Consider the following 17,459-nt stretch of genomic DNA (forward strand, 5'->3'; position numbering starts at 1 on the left):
TTGCTAGGAGGTTGACGTTTTGAGTCAGGAGGGCTGGAATCAGCTCCTGAGAAGCAAATCGATCTCCAGTAGAGGTGATGCTGGGCTTTAGAGGCTGACGCAGGACCTTAGAGGCCAACGCAGGGGCAGCGCAGAAGTAGCCAGGGACTCATTGGTTCAGTTGTCGGATCAGCCGGGACTTGCAGTGTAGAGTGAGGTAATCTCACTAATTTCTTCTGTCCAGTGATATTCTCTGTAACTGGATTGCCAGGAAGGCATCAAGAAGTCGTATTCAAAAATACTTCAGCTTAATAATAAAAAACCCTCGGATCTACTGCACCGATTTTCTCACATTGGGTTTTCCGGGGACATTTGTCCAAAAACAACTGTGTCATTTGTGTTGTATCTTTCTCTGTTGTTCAATTTCTTGTTTCGGCATATTATTTGATTGGTGTAGGTTGTAGTGTATGTATTTCGATATTTGCCTTAGGAAAATGCAAATAACTTGTTCATGTAAATCTAACAAGTAGGAGAAATATTATTAGTTGTTGTAGTAGGGATTCCGGTTTAAGGAATTTTCACATGGTACCAGAGCAGTGCAGGTGAGACAAGAAGAACAGGGCCAGAGAACCCAACGCTGAGCAGAAAAGGAGATCGAAATAGCTGCAAGAGGCAGCAATTCGAATCCCCAGAGGGGTTTGCGCAGTCGCAGCCGAAGGGCTGAATTTTCGAGGCAGTCTCTCTCTGAGTGAGTCGACAGAGAGAAGGGCTTCCAGATCGAAATCTTGTCATGGCAGAGGGAGCAGCGCTGAGCCTCAGCGTGAGGAAGAGCTGGTGGGACGCAATTTTCCTACAAGTCGTTTTGTTGGGCATAAAGATGTCAGAAGAGAGAAGAGAAGCACAGTGAGGGAATTTTTCCTCATAAGACTTCCTGCCAAGAAGTCTGTTGTCTTATTGCAGCAGCAGTAGAAAGCAAAGAGGAGCAGTTCGAAATTTTCGTGGCAGAGATGGCAACCAGTGGGCTGAGAGATCAAGACAAGTCGGATGGGGCATCCAACCACGTCATCTAGAAGGTAAGGATGTCATTCCTCCTAGATGAGCATTTTCTCAAGACCTATGTCAACAGTGTGGTGGTTGTGCCTGCGGATCAGGATCTTTTGAAGAAGTACCGAGAAGAAATGGCGAAGGGAAAGAGAATGATCCTCGACAAAGTGAAGGATCATGTAGTCTGTCACATCGCTAGCAGAGGGACTGCTAAGGAGATATGGAATGCATTGTCTATGTTGTATCAGGGATCTTCCGAGCAGCGGAAGATGTACTTAGAGCAGAAACTGAGACCTGCACAGATGCAAAAGGGGGAGCACATAGATCCATTCCTCACGAAGCACATAGATACACCTCAAGGGTTCGAGTTGGTTAGATTGGCCCTCAATTCAATCTCCGATGAGTGGCAAGTCTTTGTCCAGAGTATCCTGGGCAGGGCGACTTTGCCAAATTGGGATGAGATGTGGGCAACTCTTAAGCAAGAGGAGCTGAGGAGAAACTCGGTTAAGTGTAAGCTTGACGAAAGCAGTAACAATGGGTCGAAGCCCAAGGAGGAGGAAGAAAATGCTTCAGGGTGGTGAGATGGGTCACTACGCAACACAGTGTCCTCTCAGGAAGAAGGAAAAAGATGAGAAGCACAATCCGAAGGCTGCACCCACGAAGATCAAGGAGGAGGAGTTCGCCATGACAGCCGAGATACCTCCAGGAGGGAGGTGGGCTGTGTAGAGCCTCTAACTTGCACTTGATTATCCATCATTACCTACAGTTTTCCCTCACTCATCTCTCTCTTTTGCCTTATTTTCCTACCCAGATCATTACATTTGATGTCTTTAAGCATGATTAAGTGAACTTTGCTAATGTGTGACTGTTTTGTTTAGATTTTGACATATTTACAGAGATTCCGCAGCTGTCTGGCAATTCCGCAGCCATTCAGCGATTCCGCAGCCATCTGGTGATTTCGTAGCCTTTTTGTTAATCTCAAGGTTCCACGTGTCATTTTGCAAAACGAGCCACATGGGCACGTGGGAATAAAGGTGCTCAAGGTTCCTGTGCTATTGGTTCGATCAGCCACATCATCTACACCTCCGGTCAACGAGGGTCAAGCCACGGTCAACAAAGGCAGCTTAACGGTGTTGCGTAAGCTGTTGGGTCACGTCAATGCAACTGGTGATTTGTCCGTGTTACGCAGGTTGTGGGAAACATAATCCAACTCTGGATTCAATTCCCATAACAACCAGAACATCCAGCTCATCCACGAGGCTTATGACGTGTTGCTGAACCTTTATTACGCATGACAGATTAGTTAATTTTCAGTTTCTAGCTTTACGCATTAGGCAATCGTTTAGATGCCTATAAAAACTTGCGTCTGTGTACGCTTAATGTTACTTTTAGTTGCTGTGTTTTATGAACTCGTTATAATTTTAGTGCATTTCAAGACTCTGTTTTGATAGTGTTGTTCTAGCACTCTTGACTGTAATTTTCTGCATATGGAGTAATAGAAGGCAGTGCTGTTCTGACGTTTTCAAATCCTTGAGTCTTCTTTGGGTTGTATGAATGGAGGGCCCCTGTTCATGACTGCCCTTGTATAGTATTTTATGTTCATATTCTTGCTATTTCCTTATTTTCCATTCAGCATTTCCTTTTCTTTGAAACATGTACAGCTTGATTTACTTTCATTGTCATTTCATTTGCAGCATTCATTTTGACTGATCAGATTTGTTTTTCTGCAGGTTTTTACCCAGGATTGTTTTTGTCTTTATGTATTTGCTTTATATCTGATGGCATTTTCAGTTGACAGATTCAAAGTCGCTGCCTTTACTTTATTTTCATAGCTGATTTCTAGTTTAGTTTCTCAAAGTTGTCTGCTAACATATTGATGGTCTCTTTATCACAAATTGTTCATCTTTTAGAGATCAGAATACTAATAAATTTCAGCTGGCTTTGAGTACTTTTTAGACTAATCTTTAACTACTTTCTAATCGTGCTTTACATAGTACCATATGTTAGAAGCAGAGAGTTAGGAAGAGCTGAACATTATAACTAGTCTTTAAAGTAGATTTTTCTCATTTTTGATCACTTTTTAAACTCATCTTTAGCTACTTCCTAATCGTGTTTTACACAGTACTATGTGTTGGAAGCAGAGAGTTAGGAAGAGATAAACATTATCATTGGTTTTTAAAGTGATTTTCTTACCTTTTATTTGCAGCAGCATGAATGGTGTCTAGTGCCATTAGAAAGTGGTTCTTTGCTTTCAGTTCATTTTAAGTTATTTATTTCTTTCAAGCTTTTCCTTTTCAGCAAGTAGTTAGAAATCACCTTACACACACACTCACTCATCTGTTTATAAAAACTCCATTCCATCTTAGGAAGATAAATTAACCACAAACAACACCCCAAACGACAAAAAGCTCTAAGAGGTTGCTTAAGTACATATAGTACACCTTCACTTCATCAGCTTACGAGCCCCGGGTTGACAATTAATGACATCAATTTAGGAACACTAAATTGACTAAACAGGCTGATTTGGAGTTGTAGTTCGAAAGAGCTACAGATGAGCAGGATCCTTGAGGAGTCCACCTCTCGGATCAATTCCTTGCTACGGGAGACCAGATTAGTAGTAGCAGGATGGACCAGTGTTAGATGGTGCAGAGGAGTGTTGGAGCGATAGATGCGGTGGCTAGAACGCCAAGTCTGAGCAGCGTAGTGCAGAGTTGCAGCAATGCAGGGAGGCACAGTGCAATAGTAGCAACAACGCAATGGCTTTAGAGGGATAGTGTGGGATTGGCAGCAGTCAGATCTTCAGCATCGAGATGCATCTATACTGAACACCAATTCAGTAATTTAGGATGTTTTTCCGTCGTTGATGCAGTGGCAGCAGCAGTTTGCGGTGCAGGGGCAGTTGGCAGTGGCAGTGCCAGCAGCAGCACAGATACAAAAATTAAGAGGGAGTTGTAGTAAAGATGCAATATTGACAGTGGTAGTGTCAGCAGCAGTACAATTACAGCAGCAACGCAATAGTTGGTGGACAGCATGTCAAACATCAGCAAGCGCAGAGGGAGATGTTACAGAACAAGGTGATGCTTCAGCAGGTTGCATTATTAGAGCACATTCCTCACTAAGAGGGAGTGTTGATTTCTGGTAGCATCGGATGTGCTCTAAGTCTCAAATTTTGCAGGGAGGCTTGGGCACATGTATTCCAAAGAACCCAGAAAGCGTTTTGGGAAATTCCACCCGGAGACAGTTTTATTAAAATAATTAATTATTTTTAATGGGACCCTAAGTCTAAACTTAGGAAATTAAAATAATTAATGGGTATTAATCTAACTGTGGGTGTAACTTCTAGAAGAAGACGAGGATCAAGCAGAAATGATCTTAGCCATTGATTAGCTTCTAATTTGGGTCGTTGAATGTCAACGAGAAGATTATTTAAGGAGGCTTGAGGGTCATTTGGAAGACACACAGAGAGTTGATCAGTCAGATCGAATTACTAAAGCTAGAGGCAGTGCAGTGATTTATAATGATCACGCAGAGAGGGGCAAAGGGAGTTTTGGCTAGAGGATCTTCTCCGGAGCCAAGAATACTCAGTAGAGAGGCAGAGAGAAACACAGAGGAGGCAGCACAGAGGCCAGAGAGGGTGACGCATAGCCAAGAAGGGCTCATGTAGACCCCACACAGAGCAACGCATAGCCTCCTTCACGCAAAAGTCTGAGATTTGTTGGGAGGTTGACGTTCTGAACCAAGAGAGCTAGAATCAGCTCCTGAGAAGCAAATCGATCTCCAGAAGAGGTGATGCAGGGCTTTAGAGACTAACGCAGCCCCACACAAGGGCAACGCAGAAGTAGCCGAGGACGCGTTGGTTTAGCTGTCGAATCAGCCGGGACTTGTAGTGTAAAGTGAGGTAATCTCACTAGTTTCTTCTGTCGAGTGATATTCTCTGTAACTGGATTGTCGGGAAGGCATTCAGAAGTTGTATTCATAAATACTTCGGCTTAATAATAAAAAACCCTCAAATCCATTGCACCGGTTTTCCCACATTGGGTTTTATGGGGACATTTGTCCAAAAACAACTGTGTCATTTGTGTTGTATCTTTCTCTATTGTTCAGTGTCTTGTTTCAGCGTATTATTTAATTTTTGTAGGCTGCAATGTATGTATTTCGATGTTTGTCGTAGGAAACTACAAATAACTTGTTCATGTAAATCTACCAAGTAGGAGAAATATCATCAGTTGCTGCAGTAGGGATTCCAGTTTAAGGAATTTTCACACCTTCGACCTTCTTTCTGCAATTTCTTTAACTTCGATCTTGCAGCAACGAAACCCTATCCTTCCTTCTTCGCACGTGTGAGAGAGAGAAAGAGAAACAACCCAAACTTCCATCCTTCATCCTTCGTCCTTCTTCCTTCTTCTGCTTCTTCTTCGCTTAGATAATGAGAAGATGAGTGAGTGTCCATAGGAGGTCGAGTTCCCTCCTATATATAGGCTTCCAAGGAGGATGACATGCCCTAATGAGGTCGACTTCTTAGCTGCCAGGCCGACTTGGTCTTGGAGGGTATTTTGACACTTATTTTTACAAGTTACAATGTGCCCGATGGGGTCTTCTTCATATGACAATGAGTCTTTTGACTTCTGGACTCTAGGACAAACCTTAGAAGCACTCAATGGGTGCTTGACCTCTAAATAGAAGTCCTTGATTATGAAACCCATTCTACAAAAATAATAATAAATTTTCTTTCTTTTTACAATATACAAGAATCAAAAGTACATTTCATAGTTATGAAGACCGAACCTAGTTACACATTTCAACATGGAGATCAATAGTTGAGAATATTTCTAAGTCGCTTAAATAATTAGATTATTTATCCTTAGAAAATGACATAATAGTCCACAATAATTAATTGACTTTAATTATTGTAATTTTCCTAAATCACTTTTAGTTTAATTATTGTAGTTTTAATTATTAGACTTAGGAAAGATGACATAAATCACTTACTCCACCAGGCAAGCACCTAAAGAGGCAATAAATCATCTTCCACATGCTAAGACACCAAGCCTATGCAGAAGACCTTCCGAAGCTACCATAAGCTTCAACATATAGGTCTTCAACAATCCCTGCTAATGGGAGCGGTAACAGAGCCTAATTGATATATCTTTCTTGGAGCATTATGGTGTTAAGGGTTCTTTCTTTGTAGTGAATGTTCTCAATTCTTGAAGATTGTCCTATCTCGTTCTATTTTGGTGCATAACAAATAATAGTAGAATTTTTCAAGTCTTCTACAAGCCTTTCAAATTGATCCATTAAGGGATAGACATTATCATGCAGAAGGAGGAAGCTTTGAGTTTTTCCTGATTCTTCCCTTATTGATTTGGTGAGTAATTGATACCATGCTTTGTTCTTTCTTATGGTTCCTTCGCTGAAGTATTAAGTAATTTGATCAAGTGAGAGTTGATTTCTTGATGATGAAGGATTGTCTTCCATTGAAGCCCCTTCTTGTAGACCTTGAATTCATTATGGATCTTGATTGGGTAAGGAATTACTCTACCTTTATGGTGCTAACCTCATACCCTAATCTGTCAAGTAAATAATCCAACTACCTAGGGGGTTTTCTAAGTTCCTCTTGACCTCATTTGTGATCCAAGTGGATATTTGTGGTCACCCGCCTATTCCACTTGGACCCCCACCATTGTTTCTTTCAGTTTTTCAATTTCCTTAATTATAGCACAATTTACTATTTTTGGCAGCGCTTTGGGTCCTAAACTTCCGGAACCGTTTTGAGGCCCTAAACGATGTTTTTTTGGAAAACTGTAGGTGGAAAATACGATTTTTTAACTCGGTATTCGGTGTCAACAATTGTAGTCCTCGGAAAGATCTTTCTAACAAGGTATCGTGTGCGTCAAACGAGATCGTATGCCAAAGTTACGACCCGGGAAGTTGATGTACCAACTTACCCCAACGGGGCCCATAGTTTGGCGTTTCATCTCCTAGGGTTAGGTTTTTGGATGTTTAGAGTTTTCCATTGTTTCTCAATAATAAATAGGCCTTCAAGTCTCATTGTAACACAGTTCAGAGGCATGTAGCCGCCACATCTCTTCTCAAAGATAAGCTACCATCACCCGAGCTAGTCTTATTGCCATTCTGTTTGTAAGCATATTTCAGTATCTGATATTAATGAAATGAAGTGTTATTTCTGCTGCATCTCTATATTTATGGTTATATTTGTAATTTGTTGTGTTCCTGTTTAAGTTCGGATCAATTTGCCACTTAATTCACCTTGATTTGTTTGTCGTAGTTGTGTTTGGCACTGATCTTAATATCCTTCCATCACTTATGTAAAAAACACTAAAAAACTCCAAAACCCATTTTACTAAGGTTACTCTCAACATCACCTTGTGCTTCATTGCTTCGTCTTAGCAATCCTAATAGAGAATACCCCCCTTGAACCGAAGGAGAGCTGACCTAAAGTAGTAGAGGATAGGTTGCTAAGGTGACAGTGGTGATCTTCTCTAGAGGTTGCCCTACCTTAGTGGTGATCTTCTCTAGAGGTTGCCCTCGGATTGTACCTTATGGATTAGCCCTTCCAGCATTATGTACAATTGAGCAGTAACATGGCATTGATTTCACTTTGGTAGTAAACATGTGCTTGTAAATGCACTCTTAAAATAAACTTTCATTGGATGTTTGAAGCAGGTTAAGGCTGGAAGGCCATCTTATTCATGGTTGGTGCATATAGTTACAGCACTAAATCTACATAGACAGTTCATTTAAGCAAGCCAAAACACCTCAATATCACATGGATCCTCAAGCTCTTTGATTTCTCTCTAAAGTTGGATTGCTAATACTACATATCTGCTGGTGTACTTTGGTTTGATTTGCTGATATAACTCCGGCTTTAATGCTGAAAAGATGATACTGGTTCACACCAACATTAATCTCATTACATGTTTATGACTGGTAGTTGAATGAGCAGCTTGAGATGTCTTTTCTTATTCTGAATACTCTCATATTTCTGAGATACATCTTGCTGTCCTAAGACTAATTTATAACAGCATTGAGTTCAGGAATACTTCACCTTATAGCTGGCACTTAATTTCACATCTAAACAAGATCTAAATTCATTACATGATATGGTGATGAGCCTTCCTAAGGCTGGTGGTTTCATGACATTGCACAGGATCTTTACATGCCTTTGATGAATGAACGTTGAGCTACATCTTGCTGTCCCTAAAGTCTGATATATATAAGCAGTGATTAATTACATTTCACCTAATCATTACCCCTTGAATTTGTGATAAGCACGTTTAAATCTTTCTAAATGAATGGTGGATAAGCCTTTGGATCTAATTGCACCACTTGAAGAATGGTTTAAATCTCTTTAAATTTGTGTCATACTCCATTACTCATAACTTAACTGGGCTCTTGTAGATGTCATTGTTGGATATAATCATCTCATGTGATTGGATATGAATAAGAACATTGTTCATGCACTGGCATTTCCACAAATTATCTAAGCAATTGTCAATGGTTGGTCTTCTTTGGAGTTATTGGTTACATGATAAGAAAGTTAACTAAGATGAACAGGAAAGAAAGGTATTGAATATGAAAACCTCTTGTGCCTATAGAAAAGATGCACACAATCATATTTATGTTAGCCATGGCAGTTCAATTCAAGTCAAGCAATCATCAGAAAAATATCAAAAGTGCCTTTGTAAATGGAGATTCAAGAGTCAGTGTACATTAAGTAGCCCCAAGCCTTCATGCTAAAAAAGGCGTAGTATGTAAATTGAAAAAGGCATTGTACAGACTCAACCAAGATACTAAAGCCTAGCAGAGGAAAATGGATGAGCACTTTGGATTAAAAAAGGTTTAAGAGGAATCCAGCTAATTCCAAATCTATACGTAAAAAATCAAAAGGTGATAATGGTATTGGAAATTGAGGTGTTGCATGTTGATGATCTAATAATTACTAGTGACAACAACTAAAGGTTGAGCCACGTGGAGCCTTCTAAATGACAGATTTGGACTTGCTTCATTATTGTTTAGGAGTGGGAGTAGGCAAAAGGATGGCAACGTCACATGACATGATGACACAAGACATGGAGGACACATGGAGACAAGACATGGAGGACACATGTAGGACACAGAAATATGAGTGTCCAACACGAGACATGGATACCCTGGAAACAGGACCCGAAGGACACATTACACACAAATATATATATATATGACAAATTAGTAAATTCCACATACAAAAATGAAATATAGACAAATTATTCACTTTTTTTTAATTTAGAAACTCAAAATATTTAAAATTTTATATGATCATGATACGAATTCAATCATACAACTTTTACTCTTTAGTCTGTTGTCTTGCTAAAACAATGTTTTTTCAACATTTGAAGCTACTATTGCAGCCCCAATTATAGCAGACGGAGCACTAGCAAACCCTGAAGAAAATGAAGGAAGGGGCAACATCAATGGGCCATTCCTCCCTTTCCTTTAACTTTTTCCAGTTGCCATTGAAGCCATGATTTCTGTGAAATAAAGAAGACAATAGACCGCTGTAAGAAAAAACTTGAAGATTGGTAGACAAATCGACTTGCACAGCACTTAAAATCCCTTCAAACACTACACAATAACACTCTAGCCGCACTCCAAAACATCTGACACCTCCAACCTGTGGAGTCAAAAGACCTCAAATAAAAGGGAAAACATGTTTTTATGGGATGCAGGCCTCTTTTACAGGGGACACAGTGAGGGCATGTGTCGGACATGTGTTTAACGGGTGTCCTATGAATGGCACATATGCCAAACATGCGTCCGACACGTGTTCTCACATATTGGTGTCCGTCACGAAGGATACAAGACACGGGACCTGTTTGGAGGTGTCCTGTCACTTAGATGGAAACATGTTCACACCCCAAACTAAGTACACATTGGAAATGCTGAAAAGGTTCACTAGGAAATATTGCATTATTGGTCATTGATGGTGCTATCAAACTGGCTTGCACCTAGTTCTGAAACCTCACCCTCACGTAAAAATAAAAATTGTAAAAGTTATTTCAAGAGTTTCTCCAATTTGATGGTCCAGCCCTCCACTCAACCTAGTTTGCAGCATTCTCCATCCTTTTATGTAACACTCAAAGTGGACTGTTTCTTTCCCTTACAGGGGGCTATCATTACCTCACAAGTTCAACTGCTCCAATACCATTTTACTTTTCAAGAGCAACACATAACAGGAGAACAATATGAATGTTTTGTATATTGAAATTTCTTCATTTACAAATTAATGTATATTTACAGTACAAAATCTTGGAATTTTGAGACTGAAGATTTCAGCTATTTATTGCTCTAGCCTAAATTAAACTAAATTATCAGAACTAAACTTTCTCGCATGAAGAACACTAAAAAAAAAAGACAAAAAAATATTATTAGTGTTCATCATGCATAAGACTTTAACCTAACAAATAGTGATTCACACAGACTGTTTGTATGCCTTATTTCCTGAACACTGCGTTCACTAAATCCACAGCAAATATCAATGTGACACTGTTGACATGGCAATAAGTAAATGAAATCTATGTTACCAGAAACGAGAAACGGGAAACGAAACGAGAAACGAAAACGGTACGAGAAACGGAGTTGGGAGGTTTCGCACTCTAAGAAACGAGGAGAGAGAAAATTAATCGTATATGTGTTAAAGGAAAACAAATCAACTAAAAAAGAGACAATAGTACATAAATAATCAATTTTCTATATACTTGGCATAAGCCTCTAGATTATTGAATGAATACATGACTGAAATCTACAATAAAGAGTGAAAATACAAGCTGAGAATGCGAACTACCACCTGTAAAAAATTTCCCATAAAATATATGCACCGTTAGCTAAAATAACCGTAGAAAACGGCGTTTCCGTCTGGTTTCCGTTTCTTACACGTTTTATACGGGGAACGGTGGCAACCGTCCCGTTTCTGGTAACATAGAATGAAATGGGCATGATTTTCTAACATTAGGATTGACACATCTTAGTCCTAGATCTATTAAGCACTGGTAGGTCAATAAAAAATGATCCTCCTGCTACTTAAAAGATCTGGGATTAAGGGTGGATCTCTGCTAGTTTATATATATAAGCCTCAAGGGTTAACTAAATCTATTCGACCATTCATTAAAAGCATGTCGTCAATGGGTATGTTGCAGATTTCAATCCGATTGAGTCTCTCAAGGTTACTAGCTGCTTTGACACTGTCTTCTATCTGGATATTCCAAGAAAAAAAAGAGGGAATCCTGCAAAATTTTCCCTAGGAAAAAAATAATTTTAAGTTTAATTTAAAAAAAAAAAAACCCAATCGGGATGTGAGCCAGTGGTTGGGACAGCAGGTGGGGATTAATGAAGCGTACCCCTGAGTTTTGTACCACCGCCCCCCACACACTCAAGGTGATGGGTGTGGTGGCCCTTGGCATGATTGCATGCAAGGGTGGTGGGCAAGGTGGCAGCGCAGGTGGAGGCGCAGGTCTTATAGGAGTTAAGGGTGAACAGATGGGTAATGCTGGTGTGTTTGATCACAGACGAAGGAGCTGGTGCATGGGAAAGAGAGGGCGACACCATCCTCAGCCTCAAGCTCATAGACGACCTGCAAATTCCCACGGGTATGTTTTCTGGCTCTTCTCCTCCATTGCAATGATGACCTGGTTGGGCTTGAGGGGGGAAATTAGAAATGTTAATTAGGAAGTCCTGAATTGCGAGAGGAATTGGGGGCGGTGCTGGGTTCCACTAACTTGGCTCTGCGTCTATGTCCTGCTTCAACCGGATCTCGCCTCTGCCTCTTTTTGTTTTGACCTTGCGTTGTTTTGCTTTGGGTCCCTGGGTTTTGAGGGCCAAGGGCTGAGCAGGGATGACAGAAGAGGTTATGTAGGGAGAGGCTACGTGCCGGATGCTGAGGGAAGTAGGGGTCAGTTAAGATGTTGTCTAGGAGCAGGCCCCTACTGTCGAAGCCATTTCAATTGTTGGGGTATAGCTAGAACTTTTCGTGGAGAGGGAACAGCTAAGACTCTTGGGTGGGAAATCGGGCACGAAATTGCCAAAGGCTTTGCACTGGTATCTTGGGCAGAGGGGAATGGGTCTGCAATTCATGTCTGGCCTCCCGCTGGGAAGTGGCAGAGCTCGCTAGCTTGGCCTAGGCAAGGGGAAGACAACCTAACCGTGGCTATGAGGAGATGGGTGTGGAGACAAGGGCTCACTGCTGGTGGACGGAGGTCAACCCCTTCTGGGGAGTGGATCTCTGACCATGACGGCCCGGGTACTGATAGCAAGGGACAAGGGGAGGAGCATGGTGAGGCGGACTGCACCGGTAACTCAACTCAGGGATGGGAGCAATGCCATACTATGTTAAATGGTTGTTGGTTAACAAATTGTTGTTGTGAACAGGTTTTGGGCACCTTCGCCATGGCTCGACCCGCGAAAGGCCGTGGACGTGGAAGACGGGGACAGGTGCCCAGAAATGAAAAGGACCCGAGCACGTCCGAGCCCCGCAGGGGGAGAAAATCGGTTGATCATCTTATCCGTGAAGCTGCTGAGGCATATCGCGAGGGTACTGATGAAGGCATCCAAAAAATCTTAGAGGAATGGGAAGAGGAAGTTAAGCAAGGCAGCGAGACTGAGGAGGACATGGAAAACTGGAGGACCCTTGTCCCGGACCCAGGTAACACTCGAGGTAGGATAACGCAATTCAAGAAAACCCTGTATCTCTACTGGCTGATGAAAAGCCTGATGGGCAAAGCTATGGAACATATCTCGGTGGGCATGGTTGTTTCTCTTCAAGGTATGTCGAGCTACAAACAAGACTTCCAGAAAATTCAATTTCAGCTCCATAAGCAAGATATTAGGCTAGACAGAATTGAGAGACATATTCCATGTATCCTGGAACTGTCTGAGATGCCTGGATCAAATGTCAAGGACCCTGCGCTAGTGGAATCGGCCTCAGAGGAGAAGAAGGACTAGATAATCACCCATGTTTATGTATAGACAGAAATCTAGAGTATGGTCATGAAACAGAGACATATATAGCTTGGCTAGAAAGACTGAAACTTTACTGTTTTTGGATGGCATACAATGCGGATAGGTGGCCAACAGACTTGGTTTCCCAATGGGCAAGTTGAGGCCACCTAGCCAATCTATGTGGTGTAAATTTGCCTATAAATGAATAAAAAAAAAAGAAGGGACCTGCCAAACTTAACCAAAAAAAAAAAAAATTTATGTATATCCTAAAAGATTAGATCAAATGATTGAACCATCCACCCAAAATATATATATATATATATATATATATATATATATATATATATATCCAAAAAGTTGGTTCAAGCACCCAAGGTAGGTTCTTAATGGGGATGGTTCAATCTATTGAACTAACCCTTTGGGATATATATAGGGTTAGTTCAATCCATTTGAACCATCCACCCAAGGTATATTATATTCTCAATCGGAAGGCCACAGTTCATAGGTTTTAGTCCAGTCATGTCCGTCGGGATAACCAGCTACTAATATAATCGACAATTAAACTCACCCTCCATTTGGACATTTCAAAGAATTTCAAATAGGCAGGGGATCCTGCAAGGTTTACCTTGAAAAAAATTCATACATGTATATAACAGTGAGCTTTTTCCATTTTTATTTTTTTTTGACGTTCCCACCATCCATTTTTCCTTTAACGGCCCAACCACATACTCACCTAGGGGACATGACTAACATCTCTTCCACCTGGACGGTAGAGTATACCTTGCTTCACTGGGTGCAGCTAACCATTATGTTAGCATTTTCAAAGGATTAGTCCTCTTGTTTCAACATTTTCTGGGATTCAATTGCAACTTGTCAATCACGTTAAGGATGAATATTTCTTATTGGCGTGGTTTACATAGACCACAATTTCGTCTAGACAGTGAAATTCTCGTTTAAGTCTGGCCCAAAAAAAATCCAATTTTGGGAGTATTTGAATTTTTTTTTTTTATGGTAGAAATCCATTAGCACTATAGGCCAGCCAAAATCCTGAAATTTGTTTGAAAGCTGTAACCCGGATTTCCAAATTTTCTACCAATTTTTTTCAAAATACTGTTAGAATTTCTATTATTTTCCTAGCGAAAGTGTATATTTGTTATTGTATGGTTTGTGAAAGGAGTTTAGCCTCGTTGTGTTTGCAATTTTTAAGCCCCACGTGCTCAAATAGACAATATTTATGGCTATTTTAAATGGTTCAATCTAACACGAAAGACTACCATCTTAGTCTGTCAATTTCAAGTTCGCAAAAAGAGTTAAACTTGGAGCTAGATTACACGTTTATTGCAAGAATTCCGCAGTTCCACAGTTCCCAACTTCTTTCTGGTGATATTTCTAACTATTCTTACTTCTGTTTATTATCATTTCGTTCTAACTTTGGAGTTTGTCATGACCACATCACATAAGCAGTGACTTGTTAATTGATATTGTAAGACTTCATTGCCATAAACCGCGTACTGTCAGAGTTTTCAACCGAAATATGGCAAGGGAAGTCCGTATTTTTATGTCGGCTTTAGCAAATAAATATCCCTAAATGGGAGACTATATGGTTCTACTGTCCTCCTGTGATAGAATAAATACAAGAAGAAAGACGAGCACATACCCGACATCATCGCGGTAAAGGCGATTGATGAGAACATCCCCTCGAAGATTCAAAAAATAGATTGCAGACGCTGCCAGCGGCATATTCGCCTCTCATACGCGACGCGAGCAATGTTTCAATTGATACTAGCATGTTTTTATCCATCTATATAAAGTCAATGCCATGCGATATTACTTTTTCTCGTTTCTCGAAGCCTGAAATTGGTATCCAAAAGTAAACATGAGACAGCGGATCACGCCTGTGGAAGCTTGATCCTTTTCCGGTTATAATTGGACCGGAGAACTGGACGGTGTTCGATTTATTTTCAATGTATTTAAGGCTTGAGTAGGTTTATGGGTTAAAAATATTTTTATTTTTATTTTTAAAAGATTACAAGTTTAAATTGAGAACAGCATAGGAGATTTTAGCAATTAAATTTTAAACTTTGAGTTTTTTAACTCAAATAAATTTCATATTAATTTGAAGTGTAATTTAATTGTTATATTAAAAATATGTTAGTTTAGGTATATAAATTAAATAGTTTGTAAGTTTAGAAGTTGTGGGTTTAGGTTTGGTTCTTATAATTTTTGGGGTTCATTTCCGGGTAGAGCTATGTAGTGATTTTTATTGATTGGTTAGAATAACAAAAAGAGTATATATGAAAAAAATAATTAAATGACTTATAAATATGGATAGGCATCCATTCATATTATAAAATTAAAATAAAAAATCTCAATAATATGATTTTTTTAATTATGTTTTATGTTTATTTTTTAATGTATATAGAAAGAAAGAAAGAAAATATTTTAACGTCCACGAGGCTAAAGATAGCCTATGGGACAGATTGCTTCTTCATCTGCTTGATGTATTCGGCCCTTTTTCTGTGAAGCTTCAAAATAAATGCTCCCAGCTTCTTCACAAACCCCTCGCTAAATAGATTATCCTAACTACCAGCATTTTTGCATAACTTTCTTTGTTGTCTATGAAGGGCTCACATTCTAAAATGAAATGTTTTTCTGTTTCCACTTTTCCGGAAGAACAAAAAATGCATACCCTTTCCTCCCACACTTGTTTTGGCCTTTTCCAACGTCGTGTTTCACAATGGAATTGATGAGAATTAGTCCTTAACTGAGCAATAAGAATTTTGGCTCTCCAAGAGATATTGGCCTCTATGTACACTTTTGGTTGATGATTATGAGTAGGATTAAACACTTCAATATAGTAATTTTTCTTTCTTCCTGGCTCCTTATCCCAAGTACGTTTGTGTGTTAGTTTAATGTGTAGTTTAATTGTTATATTAAAAATATATTAGTTTAGGTATATAAATTAAATAGTTTGTAAGTTTAGAAGTTATGGCTCTAGGTTTGGTTCCTACAATTTTTGGGGTTCATTTCCGGGTAGAGCTATGTAGTGATTTTTATTGATTTGTTAGAATACCAAAAAGAGTATATATATGAAAAAAATAATTAAATGACTTATAAATATGGATAGGCATCCATTCATATTATAAAATTAAATTAAAAAATCTCAATAATATGATTTTTTTTAATTATGTTTTATGTTTATTTTTTAATGTATATAGAAAGAAAGAAAATATTTTAACGTCCACGAGGCTAAAGATAGCCTATGGGACAAATTGCTTCTTCATATGATTGATGTATTCGGCCCTTTTTCTGTGAAGCTTCAAAATAAATGCTCCCAGCTTCTTGACAAACCCCTCGCTCTAACTGCCAGCATTTCTGCATAACTTTCTCTGTTGTCTTTGAAGGGCTCACATTCTAAAATGAAATGTTTTTCTGTTTCCACTTTTCCGGAAGAACAAAAAATGCATACCCTTTCCTCCCACACTTGTTTTGGCCTTTTCCAGCGCCCTGTTTCACAACGGAGTTGATGAGAATTAGTCCTTAACTGAGCAATAAGAATTTTGGCTCTCCAAGAGATATTGGCCTCTATGTACACTTTTGGTTGATGATTATGAGTGGGATTAAACACTTCAAGATAGTAATTTTTCTTTCTTCCTAGCTCCTTATCCCAAGTACGTTTGTGGATCTTTTCCATAACAAAAGCTTTTATCTCTTTGTTGTTTATGGGACGCACATTCAAGCAAATACCCCATTTACTAAACCATTTGTTATTTTGTTGCATCCAAGTTTTTTTTCTCTTGCACAATCTATCATTAAAGACAACCTTAGGCCATCTACCCTCTTCCATTTGCTCAATTTTTTTTAAATACCTTATGACTCGCACCATGGCAATTGCTTCAATAGGAGTAGTCCATGTTTCACTTAACAAGATATCATAAGGAACTGCACTTTTAATCTTAAATTTGTTTGTAATCAAATGCTTCTGAATTTTCTCGATTTGTCTCCACTGCATGTCGGAGGTATTGCTAGCCCACAGTTCACAACCATAGAGAATCATCGGAATCACTAGAAGCCCAAAAAGAGTTTGAGTGGTTTTCCAGTCTCATAACTCTGCCTCTCTACACCTATTTGGAAAAGCATAAAATGTTTTCCAACCCCCCAAAGTTATTTTCTTTCTACAACCATTCCAGCTTAGATTTTTGTTGAAGTCAATTCTGAGATATTTGTAATCCACAACTTCTTCCAGAATGTTGCCTTCAAAGTAGAACTTATGCTAGTTATGTTTTCTTTTCTTAGAGAAGACCACTACTTTTGTTTTGCTGATATTGACTTGCATCCCAACACTTTCACAAAATGCTCAAGGGATAGTAAGTGCTCTTGCAAACCAAGAGCCGATTTAGCAATCAGAATAAGGTCATCTGCATACAAAAGAAGCCTTATAACAA

The 17,459-nt window shown here is 39.4% G+C and overlaps 1 protein-coding gene across 2 annotated transcripts in view; it reads right to left on the bottom strand.

The window, feature by feature from the left end:
* Positions 1-14,924, bottom strand: part of LOC149144746 (AP-2 complex subunit mu-like) — a 215,558-nt gene extending 200,634 nt beyond the window's left edge. The window contains exon 1 of one of the 2 annotated variants that reach the window (XM_089446937.1): positions 14,672-14,921. In XM_089446937.1, the coding sequence (XP_089303063.1) occupies positions 14,672-14,754 (83 nt within the window). In that variant the 5' untranslated portion in view covers positions 14,755-14,921. Of the gene's footprint in view, positions 1-14,671 lie in introns of both variants that reach the window. The other variant, XM_089446938.1, reaches the window with a different exon arrangement.
* Between the last annotated feature and the right edge of the window lie 2,535 nt (positions 14,925-17,459).

Source organism: Pinus tabuliformis, chromosome X (genome assembly GCF_031772625.1).
Source record: "Pinus tabuliformis cultivar Carrire ecotype Pingquan chromosome X, CPIR1, whole genome shotgun sequence".
In the NCBI taxonomy this organism is placed as follows: domain Eukaryota; kingdom Viridiplantae; phylum Streptophyta; class Pinopsida; order Pinales; family Pinaceae; genus Pinus; species Pinus tabuliformis.